The following is a 23189-nucleotide window of genomic DNA, read 5'->3' on the forward strand; positions in this document are numbered from 1 at the left end:
ACAAGTATGGGGCGGATGTAGAAACTATAGAGAATTACAGCTGATTGAAGCAAATAAATATGAAACAAGAATTAAAAAAGAAAAAGAGAAAAATTTAATTAATTAAACATCTCTCAGCTTGGAGGATGAAATGAAAGCTTGAAAATACTATTTAAAAAGTGATGATTTTAGAGGGAGCAGTTCTTAAAGGAGTTTGTTATCTTCTTTATCACAGTGGATGGAAAAAGGTTTATATTTCGATATATCTTCATGCCACTCAGTCATTCTGCTTTGGACCAATACCATGGGCTAATCAGGGATGGTGGAGTAAGTGTGGTAAAAGTTGTCAGGCTGAAAGAAAAAATAAAAGCATCAAGCACAGCTTGAGGATACACTACATGAAACCAGATCTAGTCAGATTGTGTCAGGCTTACGTCATCATTTTCATTCTCTTGCATGTTTTGCACTTGGAAATCTGTAACAAAAATAATTATTTTTAAGCAAGTGCTTTTTAAAATAATAAATATTGCTAAAAGAAAAGTATTAAGTTTGATTTAATCTCGTTTCCTTCTTTAATTAAATACAAAAGTACAAAAGTAATTATGATAATGACCCATGGCTATTTTGACAGTAAATGTTTAGGATGGTTTTAACAGAACCCTCAATATTAGTTGGCACCTCTGGTTACAATGTGTAAAAGAAATCTTTAAACAAAATCCCCTTTAATTTCAGTAATCTTACTTGTAGTCTAACATAGGCTTACAACAAATCTAATTTTACAAAATAGTTGATATTTCAGCCACACCTGCTGTAAATACTACAACCCCCCCAATGAAAAATAGGGCAGCGCTCGGTTTTCTCCTCTATTTCACATTGTAGAGCATACAGAGAGAAGGCTCTTTGACCAATCCTCTTTGCACAAATGGTTCAGTCTTGTGTTCTCGTGCTCTTTTCTTCAGCTCGCCCCTCAGGTTTATGCCTTGAGAAAGGCTGGATTAGGAACCATTTTTCAAACATGCTATGCACACCATCACTGTTTCAGGGGGTTTTGACGGAGGATAAGGCCCATTGCCCCATAGATCTTCCACCATACTTTACAGTTACATGGGGTGCTTTTCCTCACATTCATGCTACTTTTTTTTTACATAAACACATCTGGATGGCTTCTTGCTGAAAAGCTCAATCTTAATGTATTCTAATAAAAGCGCATAGTAACAGTTAAACTGGTGTTTACTCAGCACCACATGTTTACATATTTGATGGTTAAAGGAAATTTTATGAAGGAATTGAATCTGCATTTATAGTTTGTTACCATAGACATATGTGCTCATATCAGTCTCACTGAGCACTCAGTTTGGTGGCTCATATATAAAGACATAAGTAAATAGCATCAAATGGTTATTAAAGAGTCGAGATGACCTACTCTTTACTGCAGTTCTCTTGCAGTTAGGTTTGGAGATTTTTCTATTCTCTTACCATCCTTCACACTTTGCTGTTGGCATGATAAATATGGATCCTCATGAAACCATGTTTTTGCAGTATTTGAGTGGCATGTTGTCATGTTTTTACCATTCTAAAGTAGAGAAATGGGCCTCTGTGTCACATCTTATTTCTACCTCATGAAACCCAAAAAGACTTTCTGATTTACTTAAAAAAGCGAAGTTTACCTTAAAAAAAGAGCTTAAGTTACATAAATGTTATAGAAAAGGCACTGGCGATTTCAATAAAAAAGTGGAAAAATACATTCCAGTGCGGGATTTTTTTCAGACTCCTTAGATTAAGAGTTGATTTTTCTCAGTTTTTTAGCGTGTGATAATACTGCTTCAATAATAAAATAAAAAAATCTATTTTAAGATTTATTAGACATCTTTGCCAGGAGTACCTAAAGTGTCAAAGGCACTCCATTGAAGCATGTTTTACATTCCAGTAGATGCATTGTAAAAACACAACAACAAAAAACAATCTTACCAGCAGGGAAACAACCAGAAGTGATCATGTAAGGCTGATGAGCACCTGCAGGTATATTTTGGATTAACTGAAATAAAACAGAAGGGTTGATTACTAAGTACAGGTCCTTCTCAAAATATTAGCATATTGTGATAAAGTTCATTATTTTCCAAAATGTAATGATGAAAATTTAACATTCATATATTTTAGATTCATTGCACACTAACTGAAATATTTCAGGTCTTTTATTGTCTTAATACGGATGATTTTGGCATACAGCTCATGAAAACCCAAAATTCCTATCTCACAAAATTAGCATATTTCATCCGACCAAAAAAAGAAAAGTGTTTTTAATACAAAAAACGTCAACCTTCAAATAATCATGTACAGTTATGCACTCAATACTTGGTCGGGAATCCTTTTGCAGAAATGACTGCTTCAATGCGGCGTGGCATGGAGGCAATCAGCCTGTGGCACTGCTGAGGTCTTATGGAGGCCCAGGATGCTTCGATAGAGGCCTTTAGCTCATCCAGAGTGTTGGGTCTTGAGTCTCTCAACGTTCTCTTCACAATATCCCACAGATTCTCTATGGGGTTCAGGTCAGGAGAGTTGGCAGGCCAATTGAGCACAGTGATACCATGGTCAGTAAACCATTTATCAGTGGTTTTGGCACTGTGAGCAGGTGCCAGGTCGTGCTGAAAAATGAAATCTTCATCTCCATAAAGCTTTTCAGCAGATGGAAGCATGAAGTGCTCCAAAATCTCCTGATAGCTAGCTGCATTGACCCTGCCCTTGATAAAACACAGAGGACCAACACCAGCAGCTGACACGGCACCCCAGACCATCACTGACTGTGGGTACTTGACACTGGACTTCTGGCATTTTGGCATTTCCTTCTCCCCAGTCTTCCTCCAGACTCTGGCACCTTGATTTCCGAATGACATGCAGAATTTGCTTTCATCCGAAAAAAGTACTTTGGACCACTGAGCAACAGTCCAGTGCTGCTTCTCTGTAGCCCAGGTCTGGGGAATGCGGCACCTGTAGCCCATTTCCTGCACACGCCTGTGCACGGTGGCTCTGGATGTTTCTACTCCAGACTTAGTCCACTGCTTCCGCAGGTCCCCCAAGGTCTGGAATCGGCCCTTCTCCACAATCTTCCTCAGGGTCCGGTCACCTCTTCTCGTTGTGCAGCATTTTCTGCCACACTTTTTCCTTCCCACAGACTTCCCACTGAGGTGCCTTGATACAGCACTCTGGGAACAGCCTATTCGTTCAGAAATTTCTTTCTGTGTCTTACCCTCTTGCTTGAGGGTGTCAATAGTGGCCTTCTGGACAGCAGTCAGGTCGGCAGTCTTACCCATGATTGGGGTTTTGAGTGATGAACCAGGCTGGGAGTTTTAAAGGCCTCAGGAATCTTTTGCAGGTGTTTAGAGTTAACTTGTTGATTCAGATGATTAGGTTCATAGCTCGTTTAGAGACCCTTTTAATGATATGCTAATTTTGTGAGATAGGAATTTTGGGTTTTCATGAGCTGTATGCCAAAATCATCCGTATTAAGACAATAAAAGACCTGAAATATTTCAGTTAGTGTGCAATGAATCTAAAATATATGAATGTTAAATTTTCATCATGACATTATAGAAAATAATTAACTTTATCACAATATGCTAATATTTTGAGAAGGACCTGTATGTGAAGAGAAAGGTATAGGCACAAGAAGTAGCTGGTTCGATATAAATCTGGAAAATTAGGGCATCGGCAAACAGCCATCAGGTCTACAAGTTAACTCAGTTGATTTGAATCGTGCTGCTGAGCTTCCTCAGCAAAGATGATTTAATTTACAACGGAAAATACAACTATGTGGAAAAATTATTACAGGCTGCATCAGGCGATATGTTTTTCAACAACATTAGCGCTCGTGGATGTTAAATATAGATTTTAACAATACTGAAAAATTATATTTAGAGAGAAATAAAACAAAATTTGAAAGGAAAAATTCAATCTTTTTATCAAAATGTGAGAAAATAAATGCAACTTATGTTGGGTAATAAATTAGTACATCCCCACATTTAATCTCACCTAAAATGGCAAGAATCAAACAAATGTATTATAGCAGGTATATGTGATCAAAACATGATTACTCTGCATTTTGAATAAGTTTGCCATGTTTAAACCTCAGACTCTTCAGGTTGGAGGGGAGTTCCTGCCTCAAGTGGAGGAGTGTAAGTATCTCGGGGTCTTGTTCATGAGTGAGGGAAAAATGGAGCCGAAGATCGACAGACGGATCGGCGCGGCTGCCGCAGTAATGGGGGCGCTGTGCCGGTCCGTTGTGGTAAAGAGAGAGCTGAGCCAAAAAGCGAAGCTCTCGATTTACCAGTCGGTCTACGTTCCTACCCTCACCTATGGCCATGAACTTTGGATCATGACCGCAAGTACGAGATCCCGGATAAAAACAGCTGAAATGAGCTTCCTCCATAGGGTGACCGGGCACTCCCTTAGAGATAGGGTGAGGAGCTCGGCCATCCGGGAGGGGCTCGGAGTAGAGGTGGCGCTCCTCCACATTGAGAGGAGCCAGTTGAGGTGGCTCGGGCATCTATACCAGATGCCTTCTGGACGCCTTCCTCGGTAGGTGTTCTAGGCACGTCCCACCAGGAGGAGGTCCAGGGGACGGCCCAGGACACGCTGGAGGGACTATGTCTCTCGGCTGGCCTGGGAACGCCTTGGGTTCCCCCGGGAGGAGCTGGAGGAGGTGTCTGGGGAGAGGGACGTCTGGGCGTCTCTGCTGAGTCTGCTGCCCCTGCGACCCGGTCCCGGATAAAGCGGAAGACGACGAGTACGAGTACATTGAGGTCTACACTAAAGTTTGCCAGTGAGAACATACGTCTTGAAAAATGTTCCTTGGACAGGTTAGTCTAAACTGAATTATCTGGATACGAGAACAGAGGACATGTTTGGTGTGAACCAAATACAAGATTTTAGGAAAAAAAACAAAAACAGTTAATCAACTATGAAGCATGAGCTAGTCTGTGCTTGGAGGTAGGTCCATCTTACAGTTGCTCTTGCAAACTTGCATTGACTGATGAAATCATTCTTTTTTTTCCTTTATATTTCAATATGGGTTCAATTTAAACTATCAAGAAGGACCACTAATCACTTTTTTTGATTAAAAAAAAATCCAAAAATGGGCAGAAAATGGCTCAGAGATAAATTTAAATAGACACAAATGAGTTTCAAACTAAATCTAAAAACAAAATGTTTTTTAAAAAAGGATTTTCTCTTCCACACTTTCCATAAAACCTTGTAAAATCAGAGCAATTGTTGCATAATGACCAAAAAATCTGATATTTACAGTGATTTGTTCTGATTCTCCTAGGTATGTATATAAGGTATGTATTTTTTATTTTGATTAATATAAATTATTAGTTAATTAATTACCACTTCTCCAGGTTGTCTGGTATCCTTTAGTTCATCTATAAAGTGAGAAACAAAAACACAAATATCACAACCATTTTTATTACGTGCAGATATAATGTGCTGAATCATGGACTTAAAAGGTTTGTTACCTTTGAAAAGGAAGTAAAGGTAAATTGTTTTTCATAATGCAATGAGACAAAATCAAGTATTGACAAACTAAACATTGTTTATTTTTTACCTGCGAGGAAACACTTTTGAGGGAAAATTAATAAAAAAAAACAAACAAGATAGAATTTAAAAATTAGAAATGCATATTTTTGTGAATTTGATCATTTATGAAAAAATTAACAGTCTTGCATTTGTGTGGGCATTTCAATAAATTACACAAAAGGCAATAATTGGTTTTCCAGTCATTGAGTTGAAAAAGCTATCAGCAAAAAAGGGACGTAGACCTAAGAAATTTTCTGTAGTTTGTCACCAGATTTATAGGTCTGTGTCTGGATTTTCACCCACTCCTCTTTACAGAAAATCTCTGAATCCCTTCAGATTTGCTTGGCAACTCAAAGTCTCAGCTTAGTTTTAATATTTTCTCCAAGACTGGGGTCTAGAGACAGACTAAGTTATTCTATTACCTTAATATGACTCTTTGCTTGCAAACCTTTATTTTTAATTTTTTATATGTTTATATGTCTTCATTGAGAGCAAGTGGAACTGAGTCAAATTCCTTGTTTGTGTGCAGAAACTTGGTAAATGAAGCTGATTGTGATTCTAAATCTGAATACTTTGTTGCATCAATGGAACATCTTGAGTTAAAGTCCAATCCATGACCTATCTTTAGTGTTCTGGGTGAGGAACGAAGATACTCATCCAAGATTTTATGACACAGACAGCCCTAATCATTGTTCCCTTATTGCTGCAAAGTCGTCCTTTACCCTCATACCAGAAAATGTGTCCGACAGCATAATCTTACCACACAACATATGATGATGTTAGGGTCACACTCAGCATTAAAGACCAACCTGTGCATGTACTGTGACAGTGTGACATCTTCAGTTCATTGTTTGGCATTGTGTTACTGTCAGACCTTGTCATTTTCTGTGTTCTAAGTGTGTTGTTTTGTTCCATGTTTCATGTTAATTGATTTGATCCTCTGTTCCCCCGCAGCTTGGTTTCTCACCTGTTCTCAGTTGTCCTTGATTACCCAGTCTTGTTGTTTATTGGTTCTCCAGGTACTCTCAGGTTGTACTTATGCGCCTTTGTTTTAATTGTTCCTGGTTGGTTCGTCATATTAGAAAGGTGGTCTAAGTTCGGTCTGAGATTATCCAAGTTCTGTTAGAGTTCATGTCCTGGTCTGAGCGTGAGTAATAAAATCTCCACTTACCAGAAATCCACGGACTCCTGGTCTCCTCTTCCTGTACGTTGGTCCTACCTGCAAACCCGAAACGTGACAATTACCAATAGCCGTGAAAGTGACTGGGGTCCCAACTGCTTCCAGATCACTCACCAGCTCCTCTGGTGTAGTTTTTGCTAGATCCTTCATTTTTCTCATGATCATTTTCACCCCATGTCAAGGGGTCTTGCATGAAGGTTGAAGCAGAGGGCTACTGACAATGATTTATAATTTCTTCTATTTAAGGAACAATCCTACCAGCAGTTACTTGATTGACCAAAACATTTTTGTGATGATCTTTAGCCCATCTCCAGCCTTGGGGAGATTTAGTATCTTGTCCTCAGCTCTTTGGTCCTCACCATGGTGGTGGAGAGGTTGAAAAGGAAGAAGCTAATGCTTTGAACAGGTTTTCTTTATACACATACAGAGTGCAGATCAGAAGTATCTCTAATTAACTTACTAATTTGTGCATATGGGAACACAACCGCTCTGTGGGAGGCAAAGGTCTGGCTAAGAAATAGGGGATGAAGTACTGATTACAAAAATGGCATCCAAATAAATTTTTGGTTTTTATCCTACAAGTATTTTCAGTTTTGTTTTGGTTAATATTGTGTCACTACATAAAAATGAGCTTAACATAATAAGACATTTTTCAATGTTTTGCTACAAAGCAAACCTACAGGACAAAGGATTAAAGAAATATCTTCCCGACTGTATGTGTGCATGAAATGTTTCTCACCAGCTCTTCGGTGAATCACAAATGTGAAACCCAGGAAAATAATCCCAACAGCTGATCCAAAACCAGTCAAGACCACAAATACAACTTTCAGATTCCATGAAACTGTTGGAACAATAGAAGTCATAATAAGATGTGTGCACTTTTGGGTCCTTTATGCTGTTTATGCCAAAACACAACATAGATAAAGTCAATTTAACAAATCAAATGAATGCAGAGTTTAAATTTTAAACATCTTTAATATACTCTTGGGGTCTGATGTTAACATTAATTCACCAAGGGCATGAAAGTCAGTAACTTTAGCGCATTTGAACCATTGTTTTCTTCACGATGGAAATATTATACAAAAAACCACTGCAATGATTTTTAAAACAAGACTTGGGTGCAAAGGTTAGTAATGTGCTGGGTTTTCTCTAATCTACAAAAGAATCAAGAATATATGAATATGTGTTCCGATAAGGGTTGTTTGTCAGATTTAAAGTTCCTTTAGAAAATAACCTTTTAGCAGGTATTAAACATCGTTTTCATTAAGCCCAGATTTTACTATTAAAAGCATTTTTATTGCTCTGATATAATATTGTATTCTTACATATTTTCATTAGCTGTGAGAGGACAATCATCATAATTCAAAGAAATAAATGCTTGAAAACCTCAGTTTGTGTGAAATTAATCTATATAATGTGCTTCTATCAGTAAACTGAGTTACTGAAATAAATGAAAGTTTCAATAATATTCCTTATTTATTAAATACACCCCACTAATATGTGGTTAAATGGCCCTAAATAAGTTGCGCCTTGTCCACAAATTTTTTATAATAACCCAGAAGCTTCTGGCATAGTTCTGGTTGGATATTTGACCGCTCTAGAACTTATCAAATTGGTTATCTTGTTTTTATTTGGTTCCCTTGGATGGACCTTGCTTTACAGTATAGTTAACAAGGGTTGGGCCTTTGGGAAGGCTGTTCTGGAAGCCCTAATTAACAATTCAAAAACCTATTTTGATTTTTGTTGGGGATGCTTGTTACAGACAGCACATTACGTGTGCCACTCTGGGACACTTAATAATAAAAACACTCTGGACCACTGCTACACAACTTTAAAGGATGCATATCATGCTCTACCAGGGCTGCTTTGGGACTTTCTGACCACTCTCTGGTTCACCTTATCTTAACAGGCTACAGGCAAAAATTGAAAGCTTCCAAACCTGTGGTTCGGACTGTTAAAAAGTGGACTGATGAGTCAAAGCAGATGTTACAGGCCTGTTTGACTGCACATATTGGACTGTTTTTGAAACTTCTGCCACTGATTTAAACCAACTTACTAAGGTGGTGACATCATACATCAGTTTCTGTGGGGACAGGTGTGTGCAGACCAAGACCTTCTGCACATACAATAACAATAAACCATGGTTCAATTTCCATCTGAGGCAGCTGCGCAGGAATAAGGAAGAGGCTCACAGCAGTGTGGACTGGGTCCTGTATAAGCAGGCCAGGAGCAAACTGACCAAGGAGATGAAAGCAGCGAAGAGAAGCTAAAGAAAAACTTCTGAAATGGTTTGAAAAACCTGACTGCCTACAGGAGACCTTCCCCCAACCCTGAGCAGAATCCTCACCTAGCAAAGCAGTTGAATGGCTTCTGCTACAGGTATAAAGCAGCAGTTTACACCTCAACCCAACTCCTCCACATCCCAATCAGTCACAAATATTTGCCATACACCAACCACCCCCCTACCTTCAGACCCCCTGCCTGCAGTAAGGAGCACAGAGGAAGATGTAAATAGTATCTTTCAGCACCTGAAAACAAAGAAGGCATCAGGACCTGATAATGTCTCCCTATCATGCCTGAGAGGCTACGATGACCAACTGGCACCCATCTTCACTGAGATCTTCAACAAGTCTCTGGAGCTGTCTGAGGTTCCCTCCTGTTTCAAACGCTCCACCATCATCCCAGTACCGAAGAAACCCACTATCGCAGGATTAAATGACTAGAGGCCTGTCGCACTGACATCTGTGGTCATGAAATCCTTTGAGCGGCTGGTGTTGAAGCACCTGAAGGACATCACAGGCCCCCTGCTGGACCACCTGCAGTTTGCCTACCGGCCCAACAGGTCGGCAGATGATGCAGTCAACTTGGGATTACACTTCATCCTGCAACACCTCAACCACCCAGGGATCCTGTGGACTTCAGCTCAGCCTTCAACACTATCAACCCAGACATCCTCCACCAGAAGCTCATCCAGCTCAAAGTTCCAGCCTCCACCTGTCAGTGGATCACCAGCTTCCTCTAGGACCATCTGCAGCAGGCGAGGCTGGGGAGCATCTTCTCCCACACAAGAACCACCAACACTGACACCCCCCAGGGGAGTGTTCTCTCCCCACTCCTCTTCTCCCTCTACACAAATGACTGCACTTCAGCATACCCGTCTGTGAAAGTCCTGAAGTTTGCAGATGACACCACTGTTATTGGACTGATCCAGGACAGTGATGAGTCCACATACAGACAGGAGGTGGATCAGTTTGTACACTGGTGTGGTCAGACAAATCTGAGTGCTACTTTGCCAGACAATAACTAATAAATTGACAGGAACTCTTTCAATTCTGCCAAGATGAGAGGTCAAATTTGCTGCAACAATTTGTGTTGCTCAGGTACATCAACTGGTTGTAGTGAAAGTTTGTATTTAAGCCTGTATGTATAATTTTGAGCCGGTGTGGATTAGAGAGAAGCACAGTACATGCTTCTTGCTTATAAAACATGCTGTAGATGTTGTTGGTTTCTTTGTTGAGGTTATAAAATAAAAATTACATTTATGCCCCTGAGGAGTTTATGTAAACTTTAGAACAGTGGCAGAAATGTACTTACCTGATAAACTGGTCGCGTCAGAGACTTTATCTAAAGCAAAGAGAAAAGTCATATTATTGTCTGCTACTACAAGGAGCTCAAAAGGCATAAACGCGGTGATGTTGTGATCATATCTTTAGATTTAATACAATAAACCAATTTGAAAAGCAGAAAATATCTATATTCAGCACAGCATAAAATGAGAGCTCAAACAAGAAATGCAATTCAAATACATACCTGTATTGCTTTTGACTTCAGCGGAAATTTTGCTGGGAATTAAGGTTGTTGTCAAATCAGTCTTCATCTCCATTTTATCTGAAACAATTACAGCAGAAACAATTTTTGTACTGCTATTATGTCGGGATGTAAAAATCAATAAACAGCAGATGGCAGTAATGGTCGCTCACTTTGAATGAAGATGGATGTCAAGGTGACTTTAGGTGGAGGAAGAGCTGCAGATAAAAAAAACATTTTAACTTTTTTAAGCTTTTTAATATGAAGATGTTTACAGAATAGTAAAAATTGCTATTGCGGGCGACAATGGGTCCATCAACAAATGGGACTTCACAGATTTAGAATAGGATGTCAAGTTCTTGTACATGTAAAAGTAGACGGACAAATACTTTTGACAATATAGTGTACGTTAATAATTTTGTATCTGAGCTGCACCACCATTTGGCTAAAAGAAGTACTCAACTAATTTGTCCAAATCATATTTTTATAGGTAAGTTTGTCACCGACAGTGTCTTGAAACAATACATCTTATAGCCTACCTCTTAAACTTTTCAAATTTTTAACTTAACAAGGACAGATTTCAGCCTATTTTAGTAGGAAATATTGGGATAAACCAACTCAAAGGACATAATTACAAACTAGCATCAGAAAGAAGGAAAATTATTCAAAAGTTTTTTTTAACCAAAAATCTAAAACATATAACTCACTTATCAATTCATCTCATTTTATTCATTTACCCCAAAATAAAATGCGATGCAATTAAATGCGATCAAAAGTAACCTAATTAATAAATACATTGTATCGCTGTGTAATTCTAGCATCTATTTTTGTGTATGTTGGGGGTACTTGTCCTTTTGAAAGCCCCAATTCTTTCAAATTGCAACCATTCAACCCAAACTTTCACCCTCAGGAAAAAAAAAACATTTAACTGGGATCTACAGAGAAACCTTGCAGCCACCAAGCCTCAAGCCTACTATAAACTGGAAACTACTGGAACACCAGTGTCCAAATTGTAGCAGGTTTACATTGTCATGACCAGAAAGGGGATCGATCAAAAAATGTACTTCTGCTCAAAAATGAACACTTTTAAGGTTGACTTAAATTTGCAGCTGCTCATGTGGACAAACCAAACCCGTTCTGAGGAAAGGTTTTATGGTCAAACAAGAACACTGTCCAACTGTCAAGCCCAGTAGTGGCAGCATCATGCTGTGGAGCCGTTATAGGAATAGCACTGGCAATTTGTACAAAGCTTAAGTAAGTAAATAAGCTTTATTTAGCATTTTTCACAGACACAGAGTCGCAAAGTGCTTCAAAGTAATCAAAACATACAATGTAAAACATTAAAATGGAGCAATACAAAAGTGGCAACATTGGGTCAGTTAAGACTGGAATGCTTGTGTAAACAAATAGGTTTTAAGGAGCATTTTAAACACATCTACTGAGTCCACAGAGCGCAGCTCAAGAGAAAGTTCATTCCAGAGTCGAGGAGCAGTAGCTTTAAAAGAAAGGTCACCCCTTGTTTTAAAGAAAGTTCGTGAAACCATTAACAGGTTCTGTCCAGATGACCTCAGACTACAAGTTAAGCTGTAAGGCCTAATTAGGTCACAAATGTAGGCAGGAGCCTGTCTATGTAGGGCTCGAAAAGTTATCACTAAAATTTTAAACTGAATATGATAAATAACAGGACCCAATGGAGAGATTTAAACACACGTGTGATGTGAGCCCTCCTGGTGGTTCTGATCAAAAGTCTTGCAGCTGAGTTTTGAACTAGCTGCAGACGAGCCAGCTCTTTCTTGTTAAGACAAGTAAAGAGACTCTAGTCCAACTGTGAGGATACAAACTCCTTACAATATAAAGAGGAAGCAGAGCATTTTCTAAATTATTAATCTTCACTCCAATAAACAGCTAGATGGTTAGTCTTGGGCGAAATTGGATGCTCAAATATTATTCTTAAACATACATCAAAACTGGTTTAGGAATAGACAAACTAGGCTAACATTAACTTTTTAGAATATCCCCAACCTAAACTCTACTGCAAATGCTGATAACTAACAAACTAAAAGGAACTTATTCTGCTTTGATGAGAGGTCAAATATACCACAACAATAGGTTGCTGAGGTACATCTAATCAAATATTGGTTGTAGTGTAGGTTTGTATTTAGGCCTGTATGTATAATGTTGAGCCGATGTGGATTAGAGACACAGACGTTGAGTTGAAGCACAGTACATCTAAATAGGTGCACACAGTTCGTGTTTAGAAAGCCTAGATGCTGTTTGTTTTATGTGTCCAATCTGAAAATGAATATTTGAGATTAATAGATGAAATCCCACAATGAAAATGAATACAGTGGCAGACATGTACTTACCTGATAAACTGGTCATGTCAAAGACTTTATCTAAAGCAAAGAGAAAAGTCATATTATTGTCTGCTACTACAAGGAGCTCAAAAGGCATAAAAGTGTTGATGTGATCATATCTTTAGATTTAATACAATAAACCCATTTGAAAAGCAGGAAATATCTACATTCAGTATAGCATAAAATTAGAACTCAAACTAAAAATGCAATTCAAATACATACCTGTATTGCTTTTGACTTCAGCTGAAGTTTGGCTTGGAATTAAGGTTGTTGTCAAATCAGTCTTCATCTCCATTTTATCTGAAACAATTACACCAGAAACAATTTTTGTACTGCTATTACGTCAGGATGTAAAAATCAATAAACAGCAGATGGCAGTAATGGTCACTCACTTTGAATGAAGATGGATGTTAGGTTACCATGTGGAGAATACACCTGTCCAGGCTCAGCTGTGTATCGACAGTTAACTTTAACCTCAGCAGGCAGTCTTGGATTTTCCATTTCTAGCAGTTCAGTTCCTGTCAGCGACTGATGACAGGAACTGTGTCTTTCAAATCCTTTTGATTGAACCAAAATGTAAAAATAACACGCAGAGACAGAAACAGGCGAAGGAGCCACGCAGGTCAATGTGACTGAGTCTGTATCTGTGATCATTGCTGAACTCACGGTGACTTTAGGTGGAGGAAGACCTGCAGATAAAAAAAATGTTTTTTAAGCTTTTTAATATGAACATACACTATGGCTGCAGGTGTATAAAGTTTGGTGTGGAGAAACTTCACTGGTCTGCACAGAGTCCTGACCTCAACCTTCTTGAACACCTTTGGGATGAATTAGAGCGGAGGCTGCAGTTCTGGTTTTCTCATCTTACCATGAACACACTCCTAAACTTGTGGAAGATGTTTACAAAATAGTAAAAGTTGCTACTGCTATTGTGTGCACTCTACAAATCTGGCTTTTATAAAATAGTGCTAAGAATTAAGCCGTTGAAAGAAAGAAAGAAAGAAAGAAAGAAAGAAAGAAAGAAAGAAAGAAAGAAAGAAAGAAAGAAAGAAAGAAAGAAAGAAAGAAAGAAAGAAAGAAAGAAAGAAAGAAAGAAAGAAAGAAAGAAAGAAAGAAAGAAAGAAAGAAAGAAAGAAAGAAAGAAAGAAAGAAAGAAAGAAAGAAAGAAAGAAAGAAAGAAAGAAAGAAAGAAAGAAAACCTTCTTGCCTTAAGCCATGTAGGGGACATAGAAACAGGGAACAGAGCCTGGAACACCACGGTCCCAGCAGAATGTATGACTGGGACTGAGCTACAATGGAATTGTTTAGTTTAAAAGCATATTTATGTGTTAGAATGACACAAACCTCAATTAAACTAAGAATCTGAGGAACATTTCTGTTCACTTACTTTCTCTATGCAACCTGAGTGAGCTTAAGCTGTTTTGTTAAGCAGGGTAAGTTGAGTTTTGTAGCTTCTAGATGCTTAAAGCTGGTGAAGGCATACCCTGGAAGACATACAGCTTTAATTGCAGTGAAAGGTAATTCTAGCCAGTAAGACTGAATATATGAATGGTAATTGACCTGGACTTGTATAGCACTTTATCAAGTGCTATACTAAAGTGCTTCAAATTCCAATCAGTCATCAACTCATTCATACACACACACATAAAGTTGAGTGACATCTTATTCTGAATCCATAGGGTTTAATATGAGGTCGGCCCACCCTTTGCAGCTATAACAGCTTCAACTCTTCTGGGAAGGCTCTCCACAAGGTTTAACATTGTGTTCATGGGAACTTTTGACCATTCTTCCAGAAGTGTATTTGTGAGGTCAGACAGTGATGTTGGACAAGCAGGCTCAAATTCTTCCCTCTAATTCATCCCAAAGGTTTTCTATCAGATCAAGGTTGGGACTCTGTGGAGGCTAGTCTGTCTTTTTCAAATCAAACTCAGTCATCCGAGTCTCTATGGCCGTGCTTTGTGCACAGTTGTGCCGTCGTGTTGAAATAGGAAGGCAATATCTCTAAAACGTTCCATTTAAGTTTGAGGCCTAAAATTATCCAAAATATGCTGAAGTATTAGCAGTTTCTCTTGCTGTAACTAAGGGACTGAGCACAACTCCTGAAAAGAGCACCACCCCATAACTCTCTCTGCACCAAACTTTACGCTTGTTAAAAATGCAGACAGGCAAGTATTGCCCGCTGTCTCTATAACTACAAACCAGGACTTGTCCATTAGATTGCCTGACAGAGAAACATGATTCTTCACTCCAGGAAACAAGTCTAAAACTCTAGAATCCAGTAGCGACCTGGTTCTCTCAACCTGAGAGCACCCTGGTTTTAATTAGCAAAAGAAACAAAATCACAATAATATAATATACACATGGGAAAGTTTGCAGTTGTAACATGACAAAGTGTAAAAAATAATATTATTTTTTACACTATATCAGACCGCTACTATACCAGACCTCTTAGTTGAAATAACCATAACAATAAATTTGACATTGTTTTTAAATTGATCATATCTAGTAACTTGACAAAAGGAATTGCTTGTCAGAAAAGTGAAGGTGAAAATCACTCACGTTGTATGTTGATGGACAATATCTCACTGAAGACAGAGCATGTTGTTCCAGGCTGAATGGTGGGACAGCAGCTCAGCTCAGCCTGAGCAGGTGAAGAGAGTTTTTCCATCTGCAGCAGTTCAGTTCCCGTCAGTGTCTGATTACACAAGAGGTCATGTAGTGTTCGTCCAGTTTGAGTGTAAAAAGAACACTTGGAATCAGAAGATCGCAGACCCTCACAGTTCAGCGTAACTGAGTCTGTCTCTATGATCACTGAGCGACTCGCTGTTAGTTTCGGTGGAGGAAAATCTGAAAAGTTACAGATCAAACATGAAATCAAATGTAAAAAGTTAATAATGTCAGGTGTCTTAAATTATTTATCTTTTCAATTACTTACCTTTGGTCCCAAAGCCATGAATTGAACCTATTGGAAACAAATGTTACCAAGTGAAATACTGAATTGTACTTAAGTGTTAAAAGTCCACATTAATTAAATTTAATAAAATCTAGAATGATTATACAATATATAAGATAACTTACAGATGAGGATGACAAAGAACACGCTTTTAGCCATGACGAAGAAAGGTCTTCCAAACACTACTGAGAAGTTATCAGACTCTAAAGCTCAAGTGGTTGTTAGACACAATTTATAGTTTTCGACAGGAAAACCTCACAGTACATCAATAGCATAGATAGTCCACAGAGACCTAAGTGACCCTTTTATGTCAGTAGCCTAAATTTAGATGTTACCACCCTGAGCAGAAACTAGTAGCTGTGCAAACCTGATTTGGAGGGTTCATTATCTCATGTTAACTATACCTGTTTATTGTTGTTCAAAGAACAATGTAATGAAACACTGTAGCAGCAACAGGAAGGATTAGGTTTTTTTTTACTTTTCCTTGCAATATTAAGTGTGGAAATTGCAAATAATAATTTCAAACAATTGCTATAATATTTATGCTTTACATCAAAAATAATATGGACTACTAATCTCAAACCCAAACAAGCAGCAATCAAAGCAGTAAAGTTAAACCTGCACATCAGATCTGTCCAAATTGACTTGGCAGCACACTCAAAGTTGTTTATAAACTCCACACATTCTGATAAATTAAATAATGGCAAATTGTAGATGCCCTAACTAAAAGATGGATGGATGGACGGATTAAAAATGTAACCAAATTCACAAATTACTTTTCAGATTAATTTTAAAAACAGGATCTCTCCTTTTCTCCATTTTGAAGTTGTTCACCTCAGTTGATGCTGTTCTTTTTCTGCTTTTAAGGGGATTTCCTGTTTAAGCAACTTCTTGACGTCAATTAAACCACAACAAGCCGTCAACACTGCCACCCTCTGGCAAAACTATTTAACTTAATTCATTTCGTGTAAAAGAGTGACTTATGTCCTATTTTCAGCTTCTCTGACATTTCATATGACTATTTCATATAATGGGAAACCTGAATATAAGAAATTCTAAAGAACCATATAAAAATAATGTAACATATTTACTGCCGTGGTACTGGAATAGTAACAGCGATACACCTGTTTCCATTACACTTTTATTTTTATCAAAATATATTTCTCACTAGATATTACAATTAAATAAATACACTTTTAGATCCAGACCAGCACACAAAATATTACACTGAGTCATTATTCACTAAACAGAGGCAAAGGCAAATTAACAGCATTTTGTGAAACAAAAACAGGTGAATACATTGAAAATACTTTGGAAAAAAACTTTTTTGCTCTCCATTATATCGTTGCTTCTGTTTACAGGATTATGCAAAAATCATATAAACGTTTTCTATTACAATATTTTTAGATTGATTATTAGATGTTCTCTAGGTTCTTTACAAAACTTTGGCATACAAGGTGTCAATGTCATGTAGCAACAAAATAATGTTTAAAAAGATTCAATTCAGTTTTCAATTCAATTCAGTTTTATTTATATAGCGCCAATTCACAACACATGTCGTCTCAAGGCACTTCCCAAAAGTCAGGTACATACATTACAATTAGTCCTAATCATTGAACAGTGCAGTCAGATTCAGTTATTTATTCAAATTGGATAAAACGTTTTTCTATCTAAGGAAACTGAGCAGATTGCATCGAGTCAGAGATTTGTAGCATTCACTCCTCCTGGATGAGCATGTAGAGACAGTGGACAGTGACTGGCGTTGACTTTGCAGCAACCCCTCATACTGAGCATGCATGTAGCGACAGTGGAGAGGAAAAACTCCCTTTTAACAGGAAGAAACCTCCAGCAGAACCAGGCTCAGTGTGAGCGGCCATCTGCCACGACCGACTGGGGGTTTGAGAGAACACAGCAGAAACACAAAAAGACACCATCCTGGAGAGGGGCATCGTCCAAGCTTCTGCTGGCAACAACTTAATGCTCACCTTCTACCGATGATCCACATGACCCTGTCTTTCAGTGTTTAACCCTTTCTCTCTCCTAGACATGGCGATTGACTGAGCTTTTACTGTGACTAACTCTATGTGCTCTCTTTTAGACTCTAATCTTGAAAACTGGCTTAGAGTTTATCTGTTCTTTCTTTGTAGATAAAACGACTAAAGGAGCTACATCCATTAACATTTACTTTTCCTTCCCATAGAAAGTACTCCTGGATCAGTGCTTCTTTGTTCTCTTTGTATCTCTGCTCTGTTCTCTCAAACCTCCAGTTGGTTGTGGCAGATGGCCGCTCACACTGAGCCTGGTTCTGCTGGAGGTTTCTTCCTGTTAAAAGGGAGTTTTTCCTCTCCGCTGTTGCTACATGCATGCTCAGTATGAGGGGTTGCTGTAAAGTCAACGCCAGTGACTGTCCACTGTCTCTACATGCTCATCCGGGAGGAGTGAATGCTGCAATTCACTGACTGGATTCAATCTGCTGGGTTTCCTTAGACAGAAAAACATTTGATCCAATTTGAATAAATAACTGAATCTGACTGCACTGTTCAATGGTTAGGATTAACTGGAATGTATGTACCTGACTGTTGTGAAGTGCCTTGAGACAACATGTGTTGTGAATTGGCGATATATAAATAAAACTGAATTGAATTTAATTGAATTGAAAGGGCCTGGTACCCCATATTCCCGGAGTACCCCTCACAGGATTCCCAGAGGGACATGGTCGAACACCTTCTCCAAGTCCACAAAGTACATGTAGACTGGTTTTGCGTACTCCCATGCACCCTCCAGGACCCTGCTGAGGGTGTAGAGCTGGTCCAGTGTTCCACAGCCAGGACAAAAACCACACTGCTCTTCCTGAATCCAAAATTCAACTATCCAACGGACCCTCCTCTACAGAACCTCCGAATAGACCTTACTATAGGGGAGTGTGACTCCATCACCCCAGTCTGCCAATCCAGTGGAACTGCCCCCAATGTCCACGCGATGCTGCAGAGTTGCGTTAACCAACACAACCCTACAACATCCAGAGCCTTAAGGTACTCTGGGCAAATCTCATCCACCCCCGGGGCCTTACCACCGAGGAGCTTTTTAAGCACCAGAGATTGGAGAGCTTGCTACAAGGTACCCAGGCTCCACTTCCTCAGTGGAAGACGTGCCAGTGGGATTGAGGAGGTCAACATCCTGAGTTGAGGTCAACAGCGCCTCTCCGAACTCCTCCCAGGCATGGGTTTTTGCCTCAGCAACCACCCAAGCTGCATGCCGCTTGGACTCCCAGTACCCATCAGCTGCTTCTGGAGTCCCACAGGCCAGAAAGACCCGATAGGATTCCTTCTTCAGCCTGACAGCATCCCTCACCACCGATGTCTACCAGCGGGTTCGAGGATTGCCACTGCGATATGCACCAACAGCCTACTACTATTTAAGGAGAGTAGTGTGAACTGCTGTTTGGTGCATAAGCACAAACAACAGTCAGAACCTGTCCCCCCACCCATAGGCGGAGGGAGGCTACCCTCTGATTCACCGGGGTGAACCCCAATGTACAGGCACCAAGATGGGGAGCAACAAGTATGTCCACCCCAGCTAGGCGCCTCTCACCAAGGGCAACTCCAGAGTGGAAGAGTGTCCAACCTCTCTCAAGAAGACTGGTTCCAGAGCCAGAGCCGTGCGTCGAGGTCTCTACCTCGCATACCGACTCAGGCTCCTTCCCCACCAGAGGAGACATTCCACGTCCCAAGAGCCAGCTTCTCCAGCCAAGGATCAGACTGCCAAGGTGTCCGCCTTCGGCCGCCACCCACACCACATTGCACCCGACGCCTTTGGCCCCTCCCACGGGTGGTGAGCCCATCGGAAGGGGGACCTACATTTCTTCTTTGAGCTGTGCCCTGCCGGGCTCAATGGGTGAAAGCCCGGCTACCAGGCGCTCGCCAGCGTTCCCCTACCTTCAGGCATGGCTCCAGAGTGGGTTGCAGATGTGCAAAGCTGAGAGAAACATGCTCCAAAAAGCTTGAAGATGTAACTGCAGTGGAAGAAGAAGATTCTGCAAAGCATTGATTCAAGGTGGCTGGAGACAAATAAAATACCTCACTTTTCAGATTTTTGTTTGTAAAAACTTTTGAAAACAAAGTAGATATTTTCTTAACTTAATTCTGCACAAAGCTCCAGCATCAATCTCAGGTTGAGAGAAAGATATCAACATTCAGCAATAAAACACAACTCATGAATTAATTTTTATGCCATCTAGAACAAGATAATACACAATCAAAGCATATAGCATCATATCATTCACAAATGGAACTCGTTGGTGATTAAATACCACTCATACTGCAATGATTCTTACTTCTCTTACTAATATCAATAGTTGCAGTTCATTTAAAGTCTATTTGCTCTTTTCTATGGCCGTTTATTTGCCTTAAGTGCATTTATTATGTCTACGGAATTGAAAACGTAGATTGTAAACAAAAGAAAGCAAATCAGCAAATTATGACCACTTTAATAGTTCTCTTTGTACCATTTGTAACAGTTTGCAGCTGTCATTACTAATAATCCATCTGTCGCTTACAGATTTCTTGTTTACATTTTTGTAACACTTACATGTTTAAGATCATGAAACAAATGCTTATATCAGACAAAGATAACCTGAGTAAAAACAAATAAATGTTTTTAAAAGATCACCCCATTTTGAGAAAAAATCAACCCAAAGCAACTTGCACCTTTGTAAAAAAAAACAAAAACAAGAAGGAATCGCTCCCATTGTAAATAATGGTTTGGTTTCAGTTTTGTGCCTTTTGGACCCTAGCAAACCATGGTAAGAGGCATTATCCACAAATGGAGAAAACATGGAACAGTGGAGAACCTTCGCAGGATTGGCAGGCCTACAGAGATTACTCCAAATGTGCATCCACTACTCATCCAGTGGGTTAAAAAATCTGAACATCTAAAGCACTGCAGGGGCCTCACTTACACAACAAAAAGAAAGAGACTAGGCAAGAGAATTCAGGAGCAAAAACCACTGCTGAGTAAAAATAACACAAACACCTGTCTCACATTTCTCAGGAAACATCTTTTGGGAAACTTTTCTATGGACTGAAGAGAATAAAAGTGGAACTTCTGCGAGGCATGTGTCCTTCTACATCTGGGGTAAAACTGAGCCAGCATTTCAAGAAAGAAACATTATACCAACAGTCAAACATGGTGGAGGTAGTGTGATAGTCTGTGAATGCTTTGCTGCTGTAGGACGTGAAAGCATTGACGTAATTAATGGATCCCTGAATTCTGCTCTCTAATAGAACAATCTGTAGGTAACATCTGGCCATGAGTTTGTAATCTTAAGCTTAAGAGAACTTTGGATTTGCAGCAGGATAATGACCCAAAGCACACCAGCAAGTGCATCTCTGACTGGCTTAAAAAGAACAACAAAATGAAGGTTTTGGAGTGGCCTAGTCAAAGTCCGAACCTAAATCTGATTTAGATGCTGTAGCATGATCTTTAACAGGCTCAAAATCCTCCAAAGTGGCTGAATTAAAACAAATCCATTTACCTACCTCTTGTTGTCAGGCATGGGTTTGGTTAATAAAATTAAACTCAGTTTTCTAAAACAATTTGGCTGTTAACAACAATGTTATGGCTTAACAAGGAGGAAAATCTCTTGTCCACATCCAGCAAGTTGGTCTTAATAGCTCTTTTCCCTTGGCAAATGAAATCACTATTTGAAAATTATATTTTGTTACTCAAGTCATCTTCGTCTGATATAAAGATTTGTTGGACATTTTGAAACATGTAAGTGTGTCAAAAAACAAAACAACAGAAGACCTCTGTCTCGGTCAAATACCTTTTCACAATCCTGCATGATGAAATGTAAATATACTCCAGATGGGAGCTGGATGAAAATAATTCATATTTTAACAAACACCACCTATAACTATATATTTAGCAGAAAATTCTGATGCATCTTCAGGCTTTTCTGCTTTAAATAAAAAGCTGTTTTTCATTGTGCTTGTAGAGTGTAGTACATCTCGTTCACTATGGTAGATGCTGCTGGTTCATCAGGGATGGTGGAGTACACGTGGTAAACGTCAGTCTTGTTAAAGAAAAAATTCAACAGAAAAAAAGGTTTAATTTGTAACATTTTCTGTTTAAAGCAAATACGCTAAACTTTGGAATGCTGTTGCATCTTACTTACGTTCTCATTTTGATAGTGCTGTGTATTCACCTGAACACCCTCTGGAAAAACGTATGAAATTAAGCATTTTATTAATGTCGCCTGATGTATTTGACCGTTTCTCTATTTAAAAAACCAGGTCAAATTGCTGCCTTTTGAGGACTTTCATTTTTACCATTCTTGCCGCCATGTTGTCAGAAGAAAAGTAATCAAATCAACAATGTGATATAAATTTTTGTAGTGTAAAATTACAATATTACAACTACAAACTCATCAACTTAATGGTACACTTTCAGATTTTTTCCAAAAGCTAACAAGAAACAGTCAAACAGGACACAAACTTATACATCTGTCCACATTTTTCAAAGGTCCTATTGGCAAAAAACAAGCAGCTCACCGGTTGCAGAGTTAGCTGTAGGAATGGAGGTGATCCTATTGTAGCCATTTTCATCACCGACAGGTGACTTTTTATAGAAGAGTGAAAAGAGAAGAGTGAAAATAGACTTTAAATTTATGCACTTTTCATTTGTCTTCCAACTGTTTGATACACACATTTATCAAAAAGTTACCAGTTCTGCAGTGGTAAAATTTCTCATTCCCATAAAGTTTTCTGCAACAGAAGTGAGACAAGATGTAAACATAATACACAGAATATAAAAAAAAATTGTAAAGCCTGATTATTACATATTTACATTACCATTAAAGTTGACTCGTGATCTTTGAGGAAGCAAAGATGAGAAAAAAAAAAAATCAGTATGAAGAGCGAACATTTTACCCAATCAGAAAGCACATTATAAGGATATTTTTACACATTTTAAAACATGTTGCAATTGTGTAATCTTTTTTATTATTTTTAGCTAGCTAAACTAATAGATAGTGTTCATCCTGAGAAAAATATGCGGTGCAGATAGTTAAACACTTATTTCTTTCATGATTGAATAGAACCAGAAATTTCCCTGTAGAAGACAAAGCAATTAAGATAAACCTTTTTATCCAACAGGGCAGAGCAAACAGATCCCCCTGACCTCTGGTTAGGAGTAAGAGAAAAAGTCTTACCTCCTGTGAGTAATTTTGCCTAAAAAAAAAGGTGTAAACAAAAAGAGAAATTGAAAACAGTCAATGCATAGGATTAATAAAGAGAAGTACTTTTACAGACTATTTTTCCACTTAATTTAAAACAAATTATAT

The 23189-nt window shown here is 38.8% G+C and overlaps 1 protein-coding gene across 5 annotated transcripts; it reads right to left on the bottom strand.

Annotated features, from left to right (window-relative positions):
* Positions 1-71: 71 nt before the first annotated feature.
* LOC124856096 lies at positions 72-16643 on the bottom strand. 5 transcript variants are annotated; one of them, XM_047346296.1, is made up of 16 exons: positions 15973-15992; positions 15830-15856; positions 15673-15741; positions 15454-15589; positions 13287-13583; positions 13117-13194; positions 12904-12933; positions 10711-10755; positions 10541-10618; positions 10325-10354; positions 7470-7571; positions 6722-6769; positions 5362-5396; positions 1948-2014; positions 414-454; positions 72-330 (listed from the first exon to the last, which is right to left on the bottom strand). In XM_047346296.1, exons 4-16 carry the CDS (start codon positions 15560-15562, stop codon positions 289-291), a joined length of 1002 nt encoding a protein of 333 aa, XP_047202252.1. In that variant the 5' UTR covers positions 15563-15589; positions 15673-15741; positions 15830-15856; positions 15973-15992; the 3' UTR covers positions 72-288. The 5 variants fall into 5 exon arrangements, with proteins under 5 accessions (XP_047202252.1, XP_047202248.1, XP_047202249.1 ...); XM_047346292.1 differs by having other exon boundaries at positions 15454-15741; positions 15973-16643; XM_047346293.1 differs by lacking the exon at positions 7470-7571 and having other exon boundaries at positions 15454-15741; positions 15973-16643.
* Positions 16644-23189: the final 6546 nt, after the last annotated feature.

This window comes from Girardinichthys multiradiatus, chromosome 20, assembly GCF_021462225.1.
Source record: "Girardinichthys multiradiatus isolate DD_20200921_A chromosome 20, DD_fGirMul_XY1, whole genome shotgun sequence".
NCBI lineage: Eukaryota > Metazoa > Chordata > Actinopteri > Cyprinodontiformes > Goodeidae > Girardinichthys > Girardinichthys multiradiatus.

What these genes read in the sequence shown, in the direction of transcription:
- LOC124856096 (XM_047346292.1), bottom strand. Translation starts at nt 16,006, where the DNA reads ATGGCTAAAAGCGTGTTCTTTGTCATCCTCATCT. An exon ending in GACATCCATCTTCATTCAAA is followed by an intron (nt 10,619 to 10,710) that starts GTGAGCGACCAT and finishes TAATTGTTTCAG; the next exon opens with ATAAAATGGAGATGAAGACT. An exon ending in AAGAGAATGAAAATGATGAC is followed by an intron (nt 331 to 413) that starts GTAAGCCTGACA and finishes TTTTTCTTTCAG; the next exon opens with CCTGACAACTTTTACCACAC.